This window comes from Cylas formicarius, unplaced genomic scaffold, assembly GCF_029955315.1.
Source record: "Cylas formicarius isolate icCylForm1 unplaced genomic scaffold, icCylForm1.1 PGA_scaffold_2__14_contigs__length_35257938, whole genome shotgun sequence".
Taxonomy (NCBI): Eukaryota; Metazoa; Arthropoda; class Insecta; order Coleoptera; family Brentidae; genus Cylas; species Cylas formicarius.
Window position 1 is genome coordinate 27,264,744 of NW_026844319.1, and position 27,012 is coordinate 27,291,755.

At 32.6% G+C, this 27,012-nt stretch overlaps 2 protein-coding genes across 2 annotated transcripts; both read left to right on the top strand.

Annotated features, from left to right (window-relative positions):
* The first annotated feature begins 959 nt into the window (after positions 1 to 959).
* LOC132698317 (uncharacterized) lies at positions 960 to 7,121 on the top strand. Its single transcript, XM_060664312.1, has 3 exons — positions 960 to 1,066; positions 1,381 to 1,451; positions 5,583 to 7,121. The coding sequence occupies exons 1-3, from the start codon at positions 1,028 to 1,030 to the stop codon at positions 5,887 to 5,889; spliced, it is 417 nt and encodes a 138-aa protein (XP_060520295.1). The 5' UTR covers positions 960 to 1,027; the 3' UTR covers positions 5,890 to 7,121.
* A 7,754-nt stretch (positions 7,122 to 14,875) lies between these two features.
* On the top strand, positions 14,876 to 18,785 carry LOC132698073 (histidine-rich glycoprotein-like). Its single transcript, XM_060663926.1, has 4 exons — positions 14,876 to 14,977; positions 15,078 to 15,139; positions 17,945 to 18,155; positions 18,613 to 18,785. The coding sequence occupies exons 1-3, from the start codon at positions 14,957 to 14,959 to the stop codon at positions 18,105 to 18,107; spliced, it is 246 nt and encodes an 81-aa protein (XP_060519909.1). The 5' UTR covers positions 14,876 to 14,956; the 3' UTR covers positions 18,108 to 18,155; positions 18,613 to 18,785.
* Positions 18,786 to 27,012: the final 8,227 nt, after the last annotated feature.

A 27,012-nucleotide genomic window follows, 5' to 3' on the forward strand; every position in this document is an offset into this window, starting at 1 on the left:
ACCACCATTAAGTAAAGCACCAAAGTTAATAGTCCGCGACTTCTTCCCCATACACTTTCTATATCTTAAAATGGAAAAAATGTCGATAATTTAATTCAAATCGGCAAAAATTGTATACGATTTTTTAAAATATTCATTTCCGTCCGCCGATATTTGACGCACGTGTCTTTTAGTACGCACGCAAATGTATGTGTCATAAACGAAACGAAATCAGTATTCCAACTTCCAATTGAGCCAAATCCAAGGTTTGTCGAACAATATTTATTGAACATTTTGACAATTTCTATTAAAAAATGTTTATCACACACCAGTCCAAAAAGTTATACTGTATGTAACAATCATAACAATACCGAAAATAAAATAATTTGTATATTATTTCAATTTGCTAAAAACTCAATATATCCCACACCTCTTTCCAGACATTTAATGGTCCTTCCGTCAAATTGCCGTTATACACTCTTGATTAGATCTGTAGTCATTTCCTCGCATGCTTATTATCCTTTTCAATTAATCAATGTTTTGAAAAGGTATACATACATTATTTTCAATACCAATACAGAAAAGTTTATAAAAATGAGAGATGGATAACAGAGTTTTCAATTGCGATCAACTATTCTTAATAACAATTTTTGATTATTTCGATATTTCCAAAAATATAGATACAAAAATTCATATTATTCGATAAATTTTGTATACGGTTCAACAAATTTTATATATGATGGTTATATTTAAAGTTTTGGAAGTGCAGAACTTTTTATAAAAAATAACCTTTTCTCATAAAACTAAGAATAAAAATTTTCATTGGACTACCCTGTAACATATTTTATGTATGCACGGAAATACTTAAACCGCGGTCAAAATCGTCCGTCTCATGCAGGTACAAAAGCAGTTGGACTATAACGGTTTGTTTCGGATAGTTTACCCCACTTCAACGTCTTGCTCCGAAATTATAAATGGAGGAAAGTATAAGTTGGAATTTCACCGTATACGATAGCATTTTAATAGGGTTTCCATCATCTCATTGTGTATGGGTATACTAAACATGAAGAATATGGTGTTTATTGGGGTGAGTTGTTTTCTTTTTTGGTGTTTTAATAATAACATTGAAATGTTATCGCAAATAATAACGACGTTTTAAGGAATTGGAAGTGGAAGTGGCTGCATTATAATATATAATTTTTTTTTCGCTGGCCTTGACAATCAACCACTATTAATGTTTATTATTGATTGACAAATTTTTCGCTGCAAGGTTGGTTTTAGCCTGGAAGTAATTTTTAGCAAATTTTTTTTAACAAATTTTTTTTTGGCAATTATTTGCGGTTTAAGACAATCTTTTTTTTCAATTTTTAGGTAATCATTTAAAAACTTTTCCATTTTTAGGTATTTCTCGTCTGGGTAGTATCTCTTATTGATACCATAGCATGTGAGCCCATCCCAGATTATTATCATCAGTAAGTATCTTTCGTGCTTGTTAGGTAGTGGCGGTTGTATTCGCCAAGTTTTAATACATGATGTCTCATAATTGATGGTCATAACTTAATGAGCTAAATTACAGTATTTTGCAAAGTTAGGACAAGCGAAGTCTTATTCATTACAAAGTTTATGGAAGAAATTATGAGGGAGGGTGTATACATTCATGCGAATAGAACTTTTAAAATGTTGGGCAAAAAAAAACATTTTTACTTGAAAAATTCGAAATAGTAAACAATTTTGTAGCAGGATAGCTTGTTGGGCTAGCTTACATACTGTAATTTTTTATTGGTGTCCGATATTTTATGTTTTTTATGGCTTTATTAAAAAATAAAAGCTTTGTAAAATAATGGTCCGGCTTAGTTTTCCAAAGGGTAGTTTAAAGCTGTAATGAGAAAAAAGATGATTTATCTCTGTGTGATCCCGTCCACAAAAACAAAAATATATAATGATACAGCGTACTTAAAATAAATGGAACGAACATAAAAAAAAGCAATTTTTTTGTCAGTTAGTGTATAATGGGATGTTTTTAACTAATGGTTGCTGCATATAGTGGGCAATTTTTTCATTTTTTGAACAATCTCACCGCTAGGGGAAAATCAAAATAGTGACTAAAATTGGCGAAAGCATAGAATGAAAATGATGAGGAAACACAAAAGATAAGTAATATCGATTTCTAAACGCTCATTAAATTAAGACAATAATTACTTACTGTTAAGTTGCTGAGCTTTATACATGTAATTTGCATATTGCGTTTATTGTCCCCTTTATTCAATGCCAGAAATGTGGGTTTAAAATGTCGCCAACCTGGCACCAAAATTATCGAAAGTAATAAGTAAGTCAGCGCGCAGGTTCGAATATTCCACTTTCCCCATATATTCGATACTTACTTTTGTGGCCCATAACACAATATAAATAAAATATTTATTGTTTCACAATATGTGTGAACTCTTTTAAAATTAATTTTACATAAGATAAACGAAAGAGGTGTGAAGGAATTCAAAACGCTTGTATCGGTTGCAATTTCAAATTGTTCCTAGCAGCATGATGTTAAATATTTTCAAAATTGAACTGAGGTGGCTTTTACTTGATGAAAATCCATTTAACAAGATAAATAAGAACTAAAAGCTCAGATTTTCACAAAATTATATATATATATATATATATATATATATATATATATATATATATATATATATATATATATATATATATATATATATATTTACATGATAATTGTTTCCAAAATACAGTATCTTTATCAAATGTAATATTTACAAACTGCTACTATATATACTGAAAAATTACAATAAAACCTTAATTAATGTTGTTGTGAGAATTTAAGTTTAATAATGGAGAGGTATGTAAATCTAATTGATCGTTAAGCAATATATTTGAATGTCTCATTTTGTTAATCTCCATGGCTTCCAATGAATTTAATTTTCTACTTTGTGTGGCTGTATGTAAAATATCAAAATTATCGTCAAAAATGTGTTGTTCTGTGTTTAAGTGTGTAGCATAATTAGAATCTAGACCATTGTTTTTAAACGCTCTTTTATGTTCGTTAATGCGTTTCTTGAAGGATCCGCATTTCAACCTGTAGACACCTGATTTTTGACTTCGTGTTATTTTTTTCAAAAATTTTCCTATTGTGTTGTTAGTTCTGAAAGCTATTTTTAAACCGCATTTTGACAAATGTTTTGAAAATTTGTATGTAATCGTTTTAACTTGTTCGTGTTCTGTATTAGGTTTCGGATAGAGTTTACTGTTGTCTGGATTTGTTTTTTGGTTGTAATTTTATCGATAATGGACGGATTGTAGCCGTTGTTCAGTGGAATTTGTTTATTGATATTAAGTTCTTTGTTGTAATTTTCTTTTGGGAGTGCTGTATCAAGAAGTCTGTGTATAAAAGAGTGAAATGCAGCCATTTTGTGTGTATAAGGGTGATTTGAGCTGTTATGTATGACTGTGTCCGTGTGTGAAGGTTTATGGTAAATGGAAAAATCTAATTTGTTTTGAATTTTCGTAATAGTTAAGTCTAAAAAATTAATAGAGTTATCCTGTTCAATCTCGATAGTGAATTTTATATGATTATGGAATGAGTTAATATAATTTAAAAAAATGTCTGTTCGTTCCAACAAAGCAAGCAAAGACATCATCCACGTATCTATACCACCATAGAAAACTTTCACTTAAAGGATGTTCTTGTATGGTATTTTTCAAATTATCCAGAAAAATCTCGGCTATCTAAGGACTAAGTGGGTTTCCCATAATTAAACCTTCCTTAGAGATGTAAATCTGTTCATTAAATTCAAAATAATTTTCGTCTAAAGATACTATTAAGCAATATAATAAATCTTGTTTCACCAATGGGCTAACCTGTTTTCGAGTGAGGGTGAAATCTACTAAATCTATCACATCCATGGGTGGAATACTGGGAAATAAGTTTTTTACATCAAAGGACAATAGTGTTGCGTTAGAAGGGATTTTGATGTTTTTAATTTTGTTGATTAATTCAAAAGAATATTTTATTGCAAATTTTGGTTTAAAATCTGTGTGGAACTTTAAAATATTTACTAATTTTGTTGAAAATTTAACTGCTGGAGCCGTTATATTAGACACGACTGGTCTAACGAACATATCTTGTTTATATAATTTAACTATTAGTTGCTTATATTGCTTAACGGTCAATTAGATTCAAATACCTCTCCATTATTAAACTTGAATTCTCACAACAACATTAATTAAGGTTTTATTGTCATTTTTCGGTATATATAGTAGCAGAAAGTTTGTAAATATTACATTTGATGAAGACAAGGTGTTGTCGAAACAACTGTCATTATTTATTTTGTTAAACATTTTAATTTAATATTGATGTATATTTGACAGCCTGATTTTAAGCTCAAAATTAGCAGCATCCAAACCAAAACAACCAAAAGAAATTGGAATAGAAAAGTGTTGTTTTTTGATTGGAACCCATTCCATAACAATAACTAGCGATTGTATGAAAAAAATACAAGGGTTCTTTCCACAAATATATTGAAAAAGATTTTTAGAGCGAAATACTTCACAAAAAATACAGCAAATTAAGAATAATGAGAAAGAAATCCAGTACTATTGACTTAAATATGAGGAACAGTGGCGTTTAAGAATCCAAAAAGAAAAACTTACCTATCTACTTATTTTATACTGTTGGCATTTTCAATTTCCCTGAAAGTTTTAGACATATTTTTTGTATCGCGTTCCTTGGCCAAGGATTCAGATTTATGAGATAGCTAATTTACTAACCATAATAAAGTTTTAAGACCAAAGTATGTGTGTAATTTATTCTCATATCCGATCACTTATAATTTCGATCAAGTAATTTTCTTCCAAGAAGAAAGCATTTAGTTAGTGACCATTAATGCAGTTTAAAAAAAAAATGTTTTCAAACGATGTAATAACGTATTTTATTTTATTTAGAATAAAAATTAGGGTTACTTTTTTCTAAGTTAATATTTTCATTTTTGAAATACTACCACTGTAAAAACTCAGATGCCTTTCATTTGGTTGAAAATATATAGCATAAATATATAAAACAAATAAAAAAATTACACAACGCGGGCTAGTTCAGCAGAATATTAGCAACTAAACTAAACAAAACTGTCTATCAGCTGCAGATGGTACTGCAATTGTCTCATTTTTTCAGTGAATCCATAAACATAAATTGTTCGGTCAATACGGAGCTTTTTTATTTATATTTTTCTATATAGAAGTGAGATTCATCGTTATAGAAATAATCACAGCAATAAAAATCAGATTTAAAATCTGACTCTTTACCCTTTGACACGTTTTGTTCCATTGGTATTTTGGTATTGGTTAGTTTTGTTCCATACAGCGTCGTGATTAATTTATATTAATTGTATTTAAGAGCTATAAGATTTAGTTTCTAAGACAAAGTTGCATCATTTTAAAAACAAAAATAATTCTTGTATGTTGTCCAAAGTTACATTAATTTCTCCTTTTTTTCTTTTTAAATTATTGTTTTTTTTATAAGGGGCCATTTTTGAGATATTTTTTGGTCTAGAGTCAATGTACCAACCAATCGATTGAAAATTTTTAACATATTTTAGCATGCACCACAGGATTCATGTTCCTGTCAAGGTCAAAACCGTCTATCACACAAAGATCATCAAAGTTCCGGAGCACCATCATCATTTCCACGAAAAGGAAAAGACTTACGTAATAGAAAAACCGAAACCTGTTCCGGTCGCAGTGCCCGTGCCAGTGCACCACCACCACAAGCTGCTGGAAGAAGAAAAATTCTCTGATCTCGATCATTTTGGTGGTCACGAGCATAACATATTCAAGAAACACATCGAACCTTCGGAAAGTCCAAAAAGGAAAAGTAGGAAAAATCGAAAACATCGAAGTAGTTGATAGATTGGTTTCTTCATAGCGAAGTACTTAAATTAATAAGCAGTATTAAGTATTGTTAACTCGTTTTAGGAATTTCTGTTAGTACTATAAGAGCAAAAATATTTGACTTTTAATTATTGTAGTAATTTCTTCTAGTCTGTTTGTATTGCGTACGTGTAGAGTTTAATCATAACCTTATTTCTGTTTTCAATATATTCTGTAATTAGGAATTCTTACTTAATCTGGCGGCGGATGCTTTTTAACTCAAAGCAAGACAAAATTTTTGTCAGTATGGGTTATATTTGGAAGTTATATTATCTTTCTTTATGATTGAATAGATTTTGCGTAATTGTTTCCAAAAGTTGAATACATAGATTTGAGAGTCTGCTCTATAGAACTAGAATATTGTGTATGATGTAATGTCGCCGCTTTTATTAACAGAATGTGGAAGCATCGTTAACTTAAATAACATAACCTATACCCTTATTATATTTTTAGACTACCTGCGCTCTTCTGAGTAGTTTTGCTTAATATGTCTACTTTTTAATTCAGATGGTTTTTGTACTGTTAATTATTTTCTATTTTCCTATATCCGTATCTTGAAGAAAAATAATTATTTTCTCGAAAACCGCACTAGGTAGGCATAGGAAAGTAATAAGGAAAAATAATCGGAATGAATTATAAATTTTAAATTCAACAAAATAGAGATTATACTCTTGAATATTGTCATACGTGATTGTTAAAAGCAGCAACGTTGCATGCTTCAAAATATTTGCATTCGATAAAGAAGACTCGAAATTCCAAGTACCCAAAAAATATATATTTTCAATTTATCAATAACTATTGGAGACGATAGGCGATTTACTTGACGTATTGCCAGGTAAATTTTGAAAAAGATGAGGATGACGTATAGCAAGTATATAGTAGAAAATAGAATACCGGATATCACCATTGATCATTAACAACCAATATAGAAAAACTCAATATTTAAACATAGGAGTAAATAATTGAAACGTAGTGTTAGACTGTGCTTAGCTACGGGTTTGGTTAGTTGGTTGGTTAGGATTTCGGTACTATGCTATACTATACTATACACCACAAAAATTTAGATGTTGATTAGACCAGAAACAAAAATTATTATTATAAAATTGAAACATGTAATGTAAATTACATTTTAGGAACAATCAAATATGTTGTTGAAAATTTGTAAATAAGTTTAGATGTTGTTATTTAATATCTTTATTAAAAATTGAAATGAATTACTCGACTAAAATTTTCTCAATATTTCACATTGAGCGTATTTTACTAATATGTCCCGTAAATATCTTTTTCCACTCCTTACTCTAAAGTTTTGGATGCACGCAATATCTAACTACACAAACCTATCGACGAAAAACAAAGGCCGCCATGCCGAATTCTCAGTGCAAGCTCCTGGGTGTGTGGAAGATGGTAGGTAGTTGCGCGAGTAGCTTGGAGTGAAGCGAACTAATTGCTGGTTACTAATTTTTAGGAATCTTATTAATAATTAGACAAGAAGAATTTCTCTTAAATTACTTGTTGAATGTATTTTTCTACTCTCTTCTGTAAAATACCTGATTATACACCGATCTATCGAGCGGATAGCTTTGCCATGTGTGTCCCATGGATCCGAGCCACTTCGGACATTTCCAGGATATTATTAAACACTCGCTGCGCTCGCGCCAAATAAACTAGTGACTCAAATGTCATTTGCTACACTTATTGCATAATATACAATTATGAAAATATTGCAAATAACATGAATCCATTAAGTCTACAATACACAAAGCTTTTAACGAAATTAAAGTATGTTTATATACGTAAGTATATTTACAAAGTTTACAATAAGAATGCTAGACAAAACTTAGATGTAAAATGAAATAAAAAATAAAGGAAATTACAACTACAACAGAACAGTAGCAATGAGTAGCAATAGGGTTGTTCTAATGAATCTAAAAACAATTCCACTTGCTGAAGGTGCGAAAGTCCAGAGCCCATAGAAATTTATTAGCCAGGAAAAATACCTTTTTGCTATTGAACTTCAAAGGATAGCCAAATTGAAAAATGATCGATCTAATTTTCTGCCATCGGAATATGTTATGATACATTTAATCATTGCTGTGTCGGCTTGCAGAGCCTATTCTTTTCTGTATCATCTATTTTCAAACAACACTAGTCACACAATTTGGAATAAAGCTGGTGTTATGCTAAAATTTTTTCAAAAATTTAAGTAGTTTTTTCTTATTTTACAAATGCTAAATACTTCCAGTATTAGCATGAACTGCGTTTGGACTTTACGGACAGGCGATTAAAGATATAAAGAAAAGTTAACTTGTTTGGAAATTTTGGGATTAATAATTAATTATTTTAAAGTATGCCGGATATTAATAATTATTGTCAATGCCAATGTCCTACTATAAATTTTAGATATTTAAATGCGTATATTCAAACGGAAAGTGAATTTTTGCAGAACGCATAAGTAGAAACAGCATGTTTTAAGTGGAAATTGTTAGTTCACTTCTTCCTATTCAAGAGTTTCACTTAATTGACTCGCAGCAAGCTAAATTACACCCCACTGTCGACTGTCTTGCTTGAACAAATGCACACAACTTTGGATTAAATGATCGACTGATAATATATTCAGGTACCCACATTTGGTAATTAATAGCGTTTATTGCTGCCAATCACCGATATTGATTTTTTTTCGATAAACGGTTATACGTACATGGAAGGGGATGATGCGGAAGTTCTATATAATCCATACCGCGTTGTATGTACATCACATTGCAGAGTTTTTGGTGACTTAGTTTTGTGTGGAATAGTGCCACGGGGTTCGAAATATGGTCTATATTAAAATTATGGTAAGTTTTAAGAAGTGAACTATAAAATTAATGAAGTCTACCAAAGTATGGGTGTTCTTTTCCTAAAATATATTCAAAAATGCTTCAGTCATTCGTTTATCAAAGTTGCGATGATCTTTTTTTTTGTAATATAAGTACTATTAAAAAGCATATAAAACTTCGACGTACTGTTTTATATGGGTAGGTAACTCGATAACACTAACCAAAACTTTAAAATTCAATTATTTAGAATACTTGCTTCACAATTCCAAATATCAACATGCATTGGCAATTAACAATTGTTTATAATACGAATTTATACTAATTGCAGGTGCTTCTTCTAGGACTGATAGGTTTAGTTATAGCTGCACCAGGACATAGCCATCATCATCATCATCACGGTTACAGCCATCATCACCACCATCATAGCCATGGTTACCATCATCATCATCACCAGTAATGAGGATGATAATATGATTAATTAATTATTGTTGTTAATTATTTAGTTAATGTTAATAACTAAACAACATGTCTTCAATTCATTCTCATTTTTTAGTAGTCATTTGCATCATCATCACATACCTCACCACCACCATCACCACCATCATCACATTCCGGTCCATCATCACCATCATGACAATCATCACCATCATCACGATAATCATCATCATCATCACCACGATGATCATCACCACCATCATCACGATGATCATCATGAACATCATATTGACCACCACGATCATCATATTTAGAGACAGACAGATAGTGTGGTAGATTCTACATAGAATATCTCTACAAATAGCTAGTCACCAATAACAAAGGTGTTTAAGGTTTGAGGTATGTTCTCGTAATTTAATTATCACTTTGTGTTTCAGCTTTCTACAATCAACATCGAACAAGAAAAATCGTCCCATTGTTTTTTTTTCATATAATTAAAAGTTTTGAATTTTTACTGTTAATTGTTTTTTTTATTTATGTTTTAAATTGATTTCATTAAATGAGATCGAAAATTTTAAACATATTTATGTATATTTGTAAGTTTTTTATTAGTTACCTGAACATTTCAATACCAAAAGGTCTTATTGAAATATTTTCTTTAAGTTTTATAGTATTTTGTTAAAAGCAATCTATTTTAGTGTATTTTTTTAAATAAAATAATAACAAGCGATTGTAATTTATATATTTGCATAACCAATCCTGCCAAGAGATATTAATATAGTAATTGTATGTTTTTATTACCTACTATTTGTTTTTCCAATAGGTTACTGAAGTAATAAACTTGCCGCTAGTGTAGTGAATCAATGCCTTCGATGTGACGGCGCTCATTCTAAAGAAAAAGTGTTTTCATTAAGATTTAATAAATGGTATTGACTTAAGAAGCATGAAAGATGAAAACTAATCAAAAATTTGTAATTTCTTTCATATTAATTTTAATATAAAAGGTAAGAAATTAATTAATAGCAACGACTAAACATGATCTTCGCAGAACCGTCAAGTTAGTCGGTCTGGACCTTAAATGTCCTTTTTCTTTTATTTAATTTATTAAGATTGAGTGTCATATTAGAAGTTCTGGACAACTAAACATGTCTTTTTTATTCACATTTGGGATACGCCATGATCTATCTTCATGAAATATTTACGCACCCGCAGCGTTGCCAATCCAACTCGAAGCAGACAACAACATCGAAAATATTCAAATGAAAAAGCATGTATATTAGTACTTTTTAATAAAGGGTCCCCAAAATATTACTTTTTAAAAAAAAGTAGTAACAATAAAAACCTTTTTTTAAAGAACAACTCCATATATTTGACATCATATACTAAAAGGTCAATCATTCACCCTGTACAAGCTACTTCCCATTGATCATTCAAACAAATGTATACGCTTACCTCTTTAAAAATTTAAGTTAGCTAGCTTACTTATGCAAAAAGCTATCAAGCTTTAATGAAGCGGTCGTTTCTACAAAAAAAATATGTTTTTTCTGATGTAAGGGAAACAGATAAGGAAATATTAACAAAAGTTTCTCAAAATTTTGTACAAAACCGAAAAATGTGCTACATGGCATTTCATTTGTACTTTCAAAGTCAAATAGTATGGTGCACTATGGCTATACACCAAATTAAAAAAGAACTATTTAGTTCTCTTGAATTTCTAAAAGAACGCTCAACGTGAATTACGCTTTATAGGAGTGTTTTAATCGTTTGAATTTTTTTAGACAAATCCATGTTGCATCATGAACATTAAAATACATTTGAATTTGTTAATTTCCAAATGTGGCAGAAATTACCTAATTTTTCGGTTTTTCGACTGTTTTGGAAAACTCCTGCGATTTTCGAAACCGACGCATTCATTATAATGTGATAGATGTGATAATCCGAAACCTAGTCGTGCTGGTTACTCAATAAGCGCCTTCTAAAGTCACCGATACAATTCACCATAGACACCGACCGAATATCAAATAGTAGCTTATTGATTCTTCGTTTCTATTCATCGTAGATTCGCCTGTTATTTAATTATTCAACGAATTAGGAATTAATTTTTAGGACGAATCGAAGACGTTTACGAATACGCACAAAATAGTGTCGAATTTCGCAATTTATACAGCATGGCGACTGAACCCGAAAATATTTCGACAAAAACACCTATCGAGTTTCCTCCACCTCTTTTTTTCAGTGTTTAATTAAACAATTTGATTCTTGGAAGAAATCTCAATAGTTTTAAGAGAAGGTGGATGAAGGATTCAGGCAGTTCAGGAGTTTTTAAATGGAATTCTCAATATATTCTATGATTGAATCCTTTCTAATAAATTAATCACAGTTTCTTTGCTCTTACCAATCTTACCCCATTTAAAATACGATTTAAAATAAAGATAAACAGAAAAAAGTATATAAATGTGAATGCTGTCGAATATAAAAAAAAAAGTTTTAAACAATAATAACAACAATACAAACAATTAAATAACAAAAAAAAACAAATCTAATGGTGGAAATTTAACTATTAACTATGAAGAAATCTGTGTTACATTTTAGTTTGCCTTTCAATTCAACAATAAACAGTGAAAAGTAAATGAATGAACCTTGTTTTTAAACGACATATCATTTAAGGATCTTATTTTCCAAAGCTTAGACCACTAAGTTCATTAATATGCATGACGAATAGTTATGGTTCTAAAACTGAGCTTTGTGGCACTCTAAATCGCAGGTTTTAACAGTTGTTAAATAAGCTCAATAAGCTTCGAGAATTTCATACGTTTCCATTTTGGCTTACAAAAGACACAATCAAAGACCTTGCTCTAGGCACATAAGATAACCGAGTCAGTATTGAAATTCTTATTTTTGAAACGGGAAACCTAAACGAAATTTGGTCCAAAATATTGGGTCATAAAAGTTACTGCTAACAAAATTTTAATATTTTGATAAGAGTATATAAGCGCCGCTTATCCCACCAACACACTTCCTTATAGGGAAATATTTTTAATTTTTTGGACAAAAATTACATCTCTTCAAAAATTTGTCGTAAAAAAAAATTAACCTGAAGTTGAAGTTATTTGATTATTTAGATATCTCAGAGAATAATGAATGTTTCAGAAATAGGAAGGAAGTAAAAATATTGCAAAAAGTATTTAGCCAAACTAATTTTAATTTTGTTAATATTCTCTTTACTAAAGAAATTAGCGAAACGATTTTGAAATACCCAGTATAAAAAACATTGTAAAATATTTCATTCATGGAATAAAAGCGATTCTCAACCCTTAGAGAATCGGTGCTATAGTTTTGATGAGAAAATATGATGATCTAATCTGGCTTATCTCAGTGCAAAAGATGTTTAGGAGCAACTAAGAGCAAATTCAATTTTTCACACAATGTAGCTTTAAAATCTCAAGGTAGGTCGGGTAAAATCAACATATTGTGCTCCCAAGAATTTGACGTAGCTTCTTGTCCGTATAGTTTCATCTAGATCTTTAAATTTGGGTGTGTCGTTCATCTGAGGTAGATATCAGACTTTATTACCTAAGTTTTACCGTTAACATAATTAAAAAAAGTTCTAATAAGAGCCTTCATTATTTAATTTTGAATGGATTTCTTGTGGACGGGGGCCGGAGAGGATATTTTGAATGCAAATTAATACAGGGTGAGAAAAAGTGAAGTACAAAAATTAAATAATAAAAAGCGTGAAAGACCAATTTTTTAAAATAAATAATGCTCGCTCCCTCATGGTAAAAATTGTTAATTCGTCTATAAACGTCATTTTTGAAATAAAGCGGTTAGACTTAGATATAAGACATACCAGAAAAATATCTGGAATTTCCCAGGGAATCCAAAAAAGCAATGTTATACAAATAAGAAAGCTAGTATTTACCTTAGATAAACAAAACACCTTGTAATGGGTGTTTTTTTTCAATGTATAGAACTTTAAGTTGGCATTACTGTTCAAGATGGCGACCGATTTAACAGCTGTCAAGGGATTTATTCTCAGTTTGGTTTGGCAATTCATCATGAATAGACTCACGCCTGAACAACGCTTGCAAATAATGCAATTTTATTTCGAAAATAATGGTTCTGTGCGGAATACGTATCGCCCACTACGTCCATTTTATCGTCGACAAAATCGTCCATCAGAGCAGTTACTTCGATTAACCATGGAACGTTGTCGCACCCCGTTTACTCTTATTGATAACTCGCATCCCCAGAGACGCCGTACGGTGCGTACAGAAGAAGCTATTGCTGCTGTAGAGCGTAGCATTGAGGAAGACCCGAATGAGTCCATCCGCCATCAAGCACAGAAATTGGATCTCTGTCCATCCACTTTATGGAAGATTTTGCGGAAGGATGTTGGTTTACGTGCTTACAAAATCCAACTCGTGCAAGAATTGAAGCCAAACGATCATCAAGTAAGGCGTAGATTCCTCGAATGGGCCCAAAACGAGATTGCCGTTGTTCCCGATTTGCATAAGCGAATTTTGTTTCGCGATGAAGCGCACTTCCGGTTTCCATTTCCATTTGGAGCGAAGCTAATCCTCAAGTGTATGTCGAAACACCGTTACATCCAGAAAAACTTATTGTCTGGTGCGCTTTATAGTCCGCACTTCTTCAAAAACGATGATGGCCAGAACGTTACAGTCAATAGTGATCGGTATAGAGCTATGATTACTAACTCTTTCATTCCTGAATTGAATAACCATGACGTCCAGGAGATGTGGTTTCAACAAGACGGCGCAACATGTCACACAGCTCGTACCACAATCGATTTATTGAAAGACACGTTTGGTGACCGCCTAATTTCACGTTTTGGACCTGTGAATTGGTCTCCAAGATCTTCTGATTAACACCACTAGACTAGTTTGTGTGGGGCTATGTAAGGTCATTGGTCTATGCGAATAAGCCACAAACGCTTGACCATTTGGAAGACAACATTCGCCGTGTTATTGCCGATGTACGGCCACAAATGTTGGAAAAAATCATCGAAAATTGGACGTCCAGATTGGACTACATCCGCGCCAGATTATGGGACAAGATTATCTTTCGGATAAATAAAATTCATGTCAATCGAATAATCCATCGTTGTTTTATTGCAATTTAAAGTTCTATACATCGAAAAAAACACCCCTTATATATGCAACTTTACTATTCAACTCTTTTTTCCATCGTTCGTAGTTTCTGAGTTAAGGGGGTAGGGAACCTTATTTCGGACATCCTGTACATCAATAACAAATTGACAGAATCTAGAGGGCGTCTTCTTGTCTCTTTAACCTTCTTATTTTCGATGTATTAAATGGTTCGAGATAATATTTCTCTTTGGGCACAATATTTTGCGGAAACCGATTATATTGCATCGGCCCGTTAAACCAACAAAATCGGCAGACAATAAAATTGTCAGCTTTCTTTAATTCGAACGCACGCAATCCGGTTTATATTTCGATGGCGGCAGACGATACAAATACTTGTAAAAGTAGGTATTTCTTATTACCATATTACGGCACTCTCGCTGCATCATAATTCCCGTTTGAAATTTTCAAATCAGACATAACGACGTCTGGTTTTGAATTTTTTCCACTTTTACGTAACAACGCAACACACCGCCGAGGGTTTACTGATAAACGGAGGGTGGGGCAAATGGAGGTTCCATATAAGCTTTACTTTTCATTCGAATTTGTATCATTCGCCGTTGGATTGTTATTGTTTTGGTTGACTCGTTTTTGTGGAATAGTGCCACCGGGGTTCTAGTTAAAATGGCCTACATCAAAGTCGTTGTAAGTGCGAAAGATTTAAAAGAAAAAAAAACAGAATATCGTCAGTGTACGAAGACTACAAACGGTTTTATTAATTCATATTCATTTATTTTTCTTGTAGGTGATAGCAGTGGTTGTGATGCTTGCTTTTGCTGCTGCCGCACCAGGCTACAGCCATCATCAGTAAGTAGTTATATAAGTAAAAAATTATGAACTTCGCAAACAATTATTCGTAACAGGGGTTTTGACAAATCTCAGCACAACATTTAGGGCTAGTGGAAAAATTGCTACCGACATTAAAAACAAACGAACAAACAAGCACGGTTTCCTTTGGTTTGCATTCTTCTCACAATGGAGTGTTAAGTGTTAATTAAAAAACGACCATGTCTTCTATAAACTTTTTTTTTGTCGGATGAGGACATATTTTAAATTTAATTTAAAATGTTCACAATGGCTTAACTTTCCAATGCTGCAACTATTTCCTTAAAGTATTGGTAAATTGGTATTACGTTTTAGTAAATACCCTATAAAAACTGAAGAAGCTTCCGAATTTCTTTGTTTTTTTATACTAAATTATACCCTTTCCATCAATGTTCTATTAAAAGTTCACTAAATTTAAGTTATAAATAATAATAATAATAAATAAATATTTATAAAGTTACTTTCTATAATGAGATATGATTTGCACCAAAAGGAAAACGAATCGAAAAAATTACCCGAGATTTAAATAACTTATTTTTAGTATTCTCCTGTTAAATATTTTACTGATATTTAAAAAAATAACAAAAACTTCATAATTCCTATTTTTATGTTCTTATACATATTGTTTATCACAGAATCATCTCTGTTTGCGAAGTACGATTTATTTATTTATTATTTATTACTGCTTTAATCAGTGTTTCATAAACATTTAAAAATATTCTCAATTCACAAAAGCGAAGCAAGTGAAAACAATATTTTTTAATCACAAATCAGAGAAAAATTATTTTAAATTTCGTCAAGTTGGCAAGAGTTTAGAAAACCGCCAACAAACAGGCAACATATTGCAAGATATAATAAGACATGTTTTTTAAATATTTTCAGTATGGTAATATGAAAAAATATATACTGCGTTCCATTTAAAAAGGTATCTTTTTGTATTGCCGCGCTTTTGTGAAACACCCTGTGCAACTGAAAATATTTTGAAACTGCAAATCTTTTAATTTTAAGCGACATTTTTGAGACACTTTTTAGAGGCTTTGATCAATGATGGAGATACACTATTGCACATTTTTCCAAATTTCCGGAACGAAATTCCAAATTTGTATGATTCTTAAAACTTTGGTAATTTTCACTATGTATTCGAAAAATCATAAAGTTTTTCTAAGATGTAATAAAATCGAATATCGGTTATGACATGTTTTCCTATTTTCTTATTTTCTAATTGAAAGAATTGAGGAGACCCCAATAAATATATTGAAACTTACGACTAGGTTAGAAATTGACATACATACAAATATATGCTTATATTTGTAGTTTGCTCGAATCGTATTGCTTGGAATAATGTCGCCATCTTTTCCGCGTATCCATTAACCTTTTCAGAATTGCGATATTTCGCAGTTTTATGGATCGAGCTATTGCGTAGGTATTAAGAGAAATGAGAAATGGGGTCAAAAAACAAGTTGTTTGGGTTGCGGCTCGTTATTTACAGTCTACTAGTTAGCCATTTTTGCCTTTGTGGGAAACCCCGGAAGGCTTTGGAATTTACTTTTGGAATTTTCCATCGCAATGTTAACGCAATAATAAAATGAGCATTTGTTCGAAAATATTAGCCTGTAGTGCTTGTTTATTACGATTAAAAAGGAAATTTAATAAATACTGCACAAAATCAAAAAATGTACCGGGTGTCCCATTAAGCGTTGGCCGTATCTCCAAATGTGTGACCTATTGAAAAAAAAATTCTCAAAAGAGGAGACTAGAAATCCCTGAAAAATATTTTAAACTTCGTAGAATGGCTAGAGAAGAGGTGTTATGGATAACTCTTTAGCAAATTTGCTTTTTTTTTTTGGTTAAACAGTTTTGCCCTATTTGCTAGAATAAAATGGTCTAGAGTGCTAGTAAGATCTGCAAAATTAGCAGTATGGCTTATGGAAAAAAAATTGTATTACGAAAAGAAGCTATGCGAAATTTCTGGAAATTAGTTTCCTAAAAAGCGTGTTCTTATGGCGAGTAAGAAAATGCCATATCTACCGTGCCATATATTTTTAACTAACGAAAATGTAAAACTGCTTTGCACTACCTGTTTTAATAAAGTGGTGGGGGTGGCAGTAAGAGATGTTTTTAACTATTATTAACTTTCAGTAATAGTAAAGAGAAATAAAAGTTTAAAAAGAAAGCAAAAACCCCATCGTGCGTTTTTGATTATCACGATCCTAAAATATGATAAACGATTTGTTTACTTTGGTTCCGATATTTATAATAATACTCGAACATCATAATGTCATATGGATTAATAAGTAATAATTAAGTTACCAAGAGTTACTAATACAGAACGCTTCTGAAACGACCTACATTTTGGTAAAGTTTGGTCAAGAAGTGCAAAACATTGTTTCACAAGGTTTGAAAGATGTTAAGATGCGGTTTTCGCTAGTGTTTATTCCTCTTTGCTATTACTTCACAGATGTACTTTTGCATTTAAAATTTTTGAATAAACACGGAATGTCGTTTTAGTTTATAGACAGCGACCCCTTGCGTTTGTTTATTACGTTGGACATAGAATAAGCAAAGTACAGTTAAATACAAACGGATGTAACTTTAACCAACAGTTTATTTTAACGTATAGAGAAAAAAAACCTTGTTTTACACCATCTATAATATCAACATTTAACTTGAAAATAAACAAATGAATTCAGAGTTTAGTAAAGCTTGCTTTTCCGCAATTTAAGCTATTTTGCAAAAACATCGATATTTCTTTTCGACGTGATACAATGCATCGTTTGAATTTTCCAGCGAACATGTGAAAATTATCGTACCCCATGAAGTTCACACCGTCCACCACCATCACGTGAAGAAGATACACGTACCGGTTCACATTCCAGTAGTCAAGAAAGTTTACGTTCATCACCACGACGATCATCATCATCATGACGACTGGCACGGAGGCTGGTGGTAGATTTCACAATAAGCACATTTCCATATATGTACAATACCAATCACAATGGTAAACTAATTTTATTTGTATTCTCAAAAACTAAATGGTTTTTAATGGATTCTGCAGATGTACTTTAGCAATTTAAAAATTTATTCTTCCGCCGTATGCACCAAGTTCCGTAAAACTTTTATGTAATGACATTATTGAATATCAATGAACTATCGATGCGTTCTTGTTCGGTTGCGAACATTGCCATAGCATGTTATCAAGCAAAATATTAAAATAAATGCGCTCATTAGATAATTAAATTATCAGATTTCACTTTTTCTGGGGTTCATACGAAATTTTTGCGAGTAGTATGTAGACGATAATGTACATTGATTATGGTGAAAAGTAATTGTTTCCCATTTAGTGCCACTATAAATATATCGAACAAAAAACACTAGTCGTTAGTCAGTCTTAGTGACATGTGGTCTAGTAACAGTTTGTTATCTCTAGGAATAATGTGCACACATTTTTGTTTCAGATAAGTTCAATAACAAATACGGTTTGGAAAGTTCAAAATCGTCGTCTTCTCGGACCGAATTTTGTAGTTCCCCGTGTTTTTTATATCATTATAATAATATTTTTAGTACCCAATGTTGTTCAATGACTGTTGATTTGTTGATGTGTTATCTATAAATAAATATATTTTTTAAACTTGCAGTTTTACAATGTTGAGTGCAAAGATAAAGTAAATATTTTTGTGCCGAACAGTTGGAAAGACACATTCATGATGCGTCCAGAAGTACCTAAACTATATGATTGTGAAAATCAGCACCCCAAATAAGTTCTGAATCTGATTAATTAAACAAAATGTGTAAAAAATATAAAAAGCACTGGAGTCCTTTTCGAAAGTTGTTTCACTAAATAAATGATAAAGCTTACCTACGCTACTACTGTAGTTTCTAATTTCCGTCCAATTATCCTTCTTAAACCTTTTGACTCTTTTATACCGATTTTGGGCAGTAAAACTGTTGAAGAACGCGAAGTCAAAGTATTTATTCATTAAAAAAAAAGCGAAGTCGACTGACAGCTCATGGACTTAATTTTTGAGAAATATTTAATGGTAGATACATAGAGATATTCCCACTACCGTTCGAGATGTAGATTATTCATGAAAATGTTTAATCACACAGGTCTGCATGTCTTAATCTTAGAAATGTTATTTTATGAATATACATACATATTTATTTTTATAAAATGAAATGTGATTTGGCAACGCTGTATAGTATTAGATATCTCTGCAAAGCAATAGAGTTGGCACAGAAGCGTCAATACAGCGTTGTAACCTGTTTATGCGCAGTTTGGTTGTATTGGTTGTCTTGATACTGTGTTCGCGGCTGTTGCCTTCGTTGTTGCGCATTTCTAGTGTTCTAGAACGTATACATTTGAAAAGCAGACATTGTGTGAATAATCCAAATAACGTATGTTATATCTGTGGTAGTTATGTTGTAACCAAGCAAAGGCAAAATATAACTTCCAGCAAAAAAAATTACCTCCCTAATTTTGGTGCAAAAATTGACAACTAAGACAAGTCGTGGGCTACTCATACTGCACTCATACTCCAAAACTGGCGAAAAGGTAGGAAGAAATGTTTAAGCTATGATGTTCCTATGGTATGGCTAGAGCCTAGGAATCACAGAGATGATTGTCATTTTTGTTCGTGTAATGTTCAAGGATTCAAAAGAAAAAACAAAGAAACAAATTGTGTAGCCCAATCTGGACTCTGCTATTCGACGAATTCCTTTAATCGTCTAGGTTGCAATATGAGTTTGAAAGTGCATTTCCTGTTTTCAGACTTGAACTATTTTCCTAAAAATCTTAGAACAGTTCGCAGAACAAGCAGGAAGGTTTTATATATATAAAGGAAATGGAATGCGGATAAAAAGGCAGATGGAGAATAACGATGATGGAGGACTACTGCTGGATGTTAAAAAGGCATATGCCCTTAAAAACACATACAATTAGCGAAGAACAAGGAGCTAGGATTTACCAGGACATAATGGATATGGAACAACGATAAAAAGGCAGATGGAGCGTAACCAAAACACACAGCCGAATGTCTCTCTCTCTCTCTCTGTCTCTCTCCTTTATTTCTATTCGCCACGACTGCTAGGATCACTCGGCCACTTTCAATTATAGTTCGACACTTTATAAACCTGAGGGGTGCCTTAATTAAAAGGGACTGGACAGATCCATCACCTTCCGAGGGGAACGAAAACAACAATTAAGAACATTATTCAACAGTCTTTAACCGATAGCAAAAAACGGCCTTCCCCGCTGCCTCCTCGGCACCCTGCGGACCATCCGGGCCCGTCCCGTCTCCAACCGGCGTGAACGGGAAAAAACAGCTGGGCCGACAGCGATTAGACACTTTAAAACATTCACTAAACACTAAAAAAACTAAATCCACAGCGTAGAAACCGATTTCAAGTTTTTGAGGGACGATTACAAGGGATTCCGAAAGGAGCGAACGGAGGTTAAACCTCCACGACAAAATCCTCCAGGCGAATGTCCGGACAATGCATCTTTCTTGCAAAAAGACGAAGATTTCACTCAAAAAAGTCTGAGGAACGTTTTCTTTTTCACTTTTTTTAATTGGATTCCACCTTTTCACTTAATAAAAATAAATTATTTTAGAAATATCGTTTTGTTTTGTTTAATAATTGCAAAAAAACCTTATGTGATAAAAATAAATGCATAGAATTATGAAATCAGTCTACCAAAAAGTTTAATTTTGTAGACCTAGATTTTTTTGAGTCAAAAGCATTGTGATTTTCTCTTTAATCCTCGATTTTTTCATAAATTACCAAAGATTTCTTACTTTATATTTCAATCTCAAAATTCCTTGCTTTGAAGAGCTCAGTTATCAATTATGGATTAGAACCATGCAAGTTTACTTTCAATCCAGGAATTTATGAATATTTGCGGTTAGAAATCAATTAATTAATATGTTTCTAGAGAATGAACTCTAAGCGGCTTATGGTTTAGCTATTTATTTTATTTATTATTTATGGGAGTACAAAGTCAAATATAATGGAAAGAAAAATATTACTTGGGAGACAATGATAAATTCCTTGCCTGTTATGGAAGTAGAATATACTTTTAAAGAAATTACATCTCTTGCATTTTTTTTGAACCGTTTCCGGTAGTAAAATGCAATTTAGGTGCTAATGTTAGAAGCATTATTGTACTTGTTATACGAATCGACTCCATTTTTTTAAACACTGATAACGAAACGACGTTTCAAAAAAATTGTATAACAAAATTTTCGTTCAAACTCAAGTGAGAATTCTCCTAATTAAGACAGCTATGAAAATATTACAGATGACATTCATAGAACAAGACTTTTGCAGGAATTCCTGGGCTACAATTTTTAAACTTACCATTTTGCGACAAACCAAAATTATAATAGTAATAAAAAATAGAACCTGGCGTAACCATAACCGACTCTCCAGTTCAATTATATATACTTAAAAATGTAAATAGATATGTGAATTTAGGTCAGATTTGATTTAATACTACTGACTGATACTGACCGTAATTAGGCGGGCCTGGCGACTTCACCATATTGTAGAATATTAATTGCTTATTGCATCAATTAACAATGAGTGTTTCGATAACTCCATAAATACGAAAGTGTCTTTGGACTGCCAATCAAGATAAACTATATTAATGTAGTACTTTTAAAGGCCATTTTGGTAATAAAGCCGTTTTTACTTTTTTTAAATATTTAACGCATCCACCTTTGAGTCAAGACAGCGGATTGCAGCTATAACTGAATTGTTTTAACTTTATGGTTTTCCATAAAGAAAAAAAGAAAATCAATGGGTGACCAACATCAAGAATGAGAAAATAAATTAAGCTCTCCTTTTATAGATAATAATAATAATAAAATGGTTTATTTGAAGAAATTTGTACAAGTTCAAAACATTGGTAAAATTGGGAAAATAAAATTTAAAAAGTTGCGCTCCGAAAATATCTACAAATCAAAACCGCTATCATTTTGAGATTACAACAAACAGTTTTGAAAGAAACAACATATGGAACCTTTCAAAAAATGTTTCTAAACACTTAAAATGTATCAATAAAAATTAGAATAAAATCTGTGACACTTATCGGGCTAATCTAATTACGTATATTAGAATACAATCATATCAGCAAAATTTACATAAAACAAATAAATTCTTCGAAAACACGTTTATTTAAATAAATTTTCCATTTATGTGCGTGTTCCTATGTGGCGCCAAATTCTAATTTTTATCAATATTTGTCGATAGGTGGAAGCTATAAAGAGCACACTTTCGTTCTGAATTCGAATCATCTTCTTATAGCGCCAAATGTCTCGTAATACAATTTATTTACTTGCAACTCGTGATAAGGCAACTGAACATGTTTTTGAATACTTCATTTTATTTGGAAATACAGCAAATAACTTATGACCTTTCATTTAGTCAACAATTATTAAATGTTTTGGCCTTCCATAATGATGAAACTAGAGCTAATATACACAGAAATGTTATCGTCCCTAAAAGTAATCGAGCTATGAGTCAACAATAATATATTTATGCCCAAAATTTTATAATCTGCTTCTTATATGTGAAAGAAAATTTAAAAAAAATAAGATATTTTCTGGAGAGGCCAAAAGCTATATTCTAAAAAACTCTCCCAGATTTATTTGGTATGCTTAATCATAATTGTTTAGTTAATTCTGATTTTAATTAGGATTTCATTATTATAGCTCTTGGTCAAACAGTCATTGTAATAGTAATATTGAAATATTGTGATATCGTATATTATGCTGATCAACTGGAATAATCAAAAAATATCTAAGATGGGATTTGTGAACTCTTTTCACTGAAAAAAAAAAAAACAACTGTTGTTCATTTTATAAATATACATATTTATAGGCAGGAATAGTATAGAATAGTATATTATAGTTTATTTCACACGAGCGGAGCTGGTGTTTAATGAACGAGTGGCTTAAAAAACGAAACGAAACTGACGTGGTAAAGTGACGCTTCCCGCACGCTAGATCGGTGTGTAATTAGGCATTTTACAGACGTAAGTAGAAAATATTATATTATGCAACAAGTGCGGTAAATGGCATTCGAATGACGAGTTTACTTGACACGAGCGGAGCGAGTGTTTAATAAACGAGTTAAAAAGTTTATCGAACGTGTTGCATACTATACTTTTTCTACGACCATTAGTTTTTGGGTACATTTTCGCAAAACATGAATACATTCACTGACTTAACTGTCAGAATTGACAAACGTTAAAATTCAAACAGTGGGAAATGTCTCCGAAAACATCCGATTGCTTCCAAACCCGTGCGGTAACATCCCGGAAATGTCCGAGTTGACTCGGATTCGTGAGAAACGAAACTGACTTGATAAAGTGACGCTTTCCGCACGCTAGATCAGTGTGAAATTAGGCATTTTACAGACGGAAGTAGAAAAAGAAAAGTCCTCTATGCCGAGTTTTCTATAGTTTGCATTTGTAAATGTTTTATGTAACGGCATGCGAAATAACACACTTGAGCTGTGATCGTCGCTACTTCTTTGTTAAATGCATGTAGTCTTAAGCAATCTTACGGCGTTGTGATGCTATTATAAATGTAACTTCGGGTGGATTTAAATTAATCTGGTGTGTATCTGCCTTTTCGTCGTCATACATCAGTCTACTCTTTTTCCGGTTTAATAAAAATTACAACTTTTGGTTAGTTTACTTTGTGTTAAACAACATCTTTCTGAATGATTCACAAAAGTTGCATAAGTTGACTTTAACTTAAATGTAATAAAATCCAATATAGAGGATTTGGAGACCCAAGTAAATATTCGTTTCTCCGGACTTGCGGATAAAAACCTTGAAAGGTCCAATTTGCCGGCCACTTTACTTTCGCGTCCTCCTTTAGTAAGATTTAAAATCTCGTAAACGGAGTAAACATAAGGATTCGAGAATGAATGCCTTTTGTAGCATCGATCACCTAAACACCCAATTAAACGTAGAGAAGATTCTAATATCGCACCCGCATTTCTTCACCTTAAGAAACCACTTATTGTATAAACCAACACTCTCAATAGGATTGAAAAGGAAAGGACTCGATTATTTAAACCTGGCCCTCCAAGGACCGTCTTGAGTCAGTTTTATTCTGTACCAGCTGCCCTTTACGCAGTCCTAAGAAAATTATGATCATTTGAATTTTTTGTTGATTACAGAATATACGGTTTGTCCAGAAACGTAAGACGGAAACGCATTAAACTGATAATGGACTTCTAAACGGGTAATATATTTTAGATGTAGATATCACCTCATGTCACAAGATTGATTCGTAACAAATTAAATCGCATCGTACTGGTAAAGTGAGATATTCGTCAGTCATGATGACCGACCCAGATCGTTGGTGCCGCGTGTTATCGCAAGATTTCATCTTCATCGCTATGCTGTATCACTTCGGACGTCAAGTCGTTTAGCTATAAATTTCTTCTGTAATAACACTCGCTAAAAAACATCAGATCCGTTATCTGTTAATAAAGAGAGCAACAAAAATGTCGTAGTCAGGTGCGCGCTTGGCGCTGTTTAAAACATCCGACAACAGCTCATTATTTATCCAGAAACGGTGCGCCAAATAATATTTTGAAATCACCCCCATATCTTTTTCGTAAAACAACTACAATCTTAGCTGCTTCTGAAATTTTTACCCCACTCTATCAATGCAGCTTTTAATCCGCTTTGGGTTGGGATTGTTTCCGAACGAGTTTCATAGACGCGTATATTTAAAATTATAATATATATATAATTCATAACATTTATTTCTACAAAAATTATTTATTTATTCATGAATATCTATTTTGTCCCCATGAGATATTATACACTTGTGCCAACGGTTTTTCCAATCTACGAAGCACTTCAAAAAATCTTTTTTTTTATCTTCTTCAGCTCCTCCTTCGATGCCGTCTTTACCTCGTCAAGAGAAGCGTAACGTCGTCCTTTCATGGGCCTCTTCAGTTTAGGGAACAAGAAAAAGTCACAGGGGGCCAGATCTGGGGAATACGGTGGCTGCGGCATCATTAGTTTGTTGTTTTTGGCCAAAAAGTCGCGCACAAGCAACGATGTGTGAGCAGGGGCGTTATCGTGGTGCAAAGGCCACTTTTTGTTCTTCCACAAATCCGGGCGTTTCTGGCGGATTGCTTCGCGCAAATTGCGTATAACTTGCAGGTAATATTCCTTATTGACCGTTCTTCCCTGTGGCAAGAACTCATGATGCACCACGCCCCCGCAGTCGAAGAAAACTGTCAGCAAAACTTTCACATTCGACCGAACTTGGCGCGCTTTTTTCGGTCTTGGTTCGTGCGGCAGCTTCCATTGAGATGATTGAGCTTTGGTTTCCACGCCATAACCATAAACCCACGATTCGTCACCAGTTATGACCCTCTGGAGCAAATTTGGGTCGTCGCGGACAGAGTTTAACATCTCATTAGCAATGTTCATGCGATGCTGTTTTTGGTCACAATTGAGCAATTTTGGTACGAATTTTGCGGCGACCCGTGTCATGCCCAAATCATTGATAAAAATCGAATGGCACTAGCCAATCGATATGTTTAGGTCCTCAGCAACTTCTCTAACGGTGATTCGACGATTGGCCAATACCATTTTCTCCACTTCATTAATTTTTTCGTCTGTTGTTGAAGTGCTCGGGCGTCCGGCACGCTCTTTGTCGTTCACATCTTCTCGGCCTTCTGAGAACATTTTGTACCACCGATAAACGTTGCTTCGGTCCAAGGTAGCTTCTCCGTATGCCACAGTCAACATTCGGAATGCATCCGAGCACTTAATTTCGTTTTTCGTATAAAGGTTACTAGTTAGTATATTTTATTGTCTAGTTTACCGGGTGACACAAGAAAGTGAGAAAATGAGAATAACTTTTTAAGTGCTTGAGATAGCGATTTGAACTTTGGAAGGGTTAATATAGGCCGAATGTCCAATTTTTTGACAATATGTAGTCACTTCGCATTTGCATTTTTAGGATTGGATGGTTTTTATCATTTTTTTAAATTTTTATTTAATTTCGAAAATTGTGTCTTGGAGGCTGTGGTCATCTTAAATACTATTTACCGGGTCGCCTGATCATGGGTAAAATTGTAGTGGGAACAAAAACTTCTTTAAATCGGTACTTTTCTTGCATTTTGATAAAAACAAAATATTACTTAGGTGGCTTTGTTTCTATTCATTATTAATTGTCAAGTCAGTAATATTAAAAATGCAGAAGAAACTCTCGACAAGCTCATGCACTGGAAGTAAAAAAACAGATTAGTATTTTAAGAAAAACAAAAATCAAGGGAGAGTTTCTTCTGAGGTATAACGATTAGAATTTTTTGTTAAAAGTGTTTTATTATGGTTGAGATGCTTTTGGAATAAGGGGATATAGTCAAAAACTAACGGAAGTATTTTTTTACCCGAAACTCAGCAGAACAATAGAATGGAAATATTTTTTTTTCAAATTGTCACTTTTTGTTAGAAAATAAAACCCTAACAATGTCGGTAGAATCGATTTGAAAGTGGTATATTAACGTGTGTTACTGTAAGACAAGTTTTATATTGACCCAAAACATCACATCATCGATTATGTTGTGGATTTCTCATTTTCAATTCCAGCTTTGTAAAGAAAGAATCTGCAGGAAGGCGACGTCCTGGATAGCGTACAATGCACGGGCCTGTCGAGAGTTTTTTCTGTATTTTCCGTATATCAGAAATATATCAACTTTTTCTCCATTTGTCAATTGATTATTGTTTTCCATTATTATCCTAATCGATAAAACAAAAAAAGTGCCGGTTTTAAAAAGTTTTTGTCCCACTAGGGCGCGATTTGAAAAAACTAGGT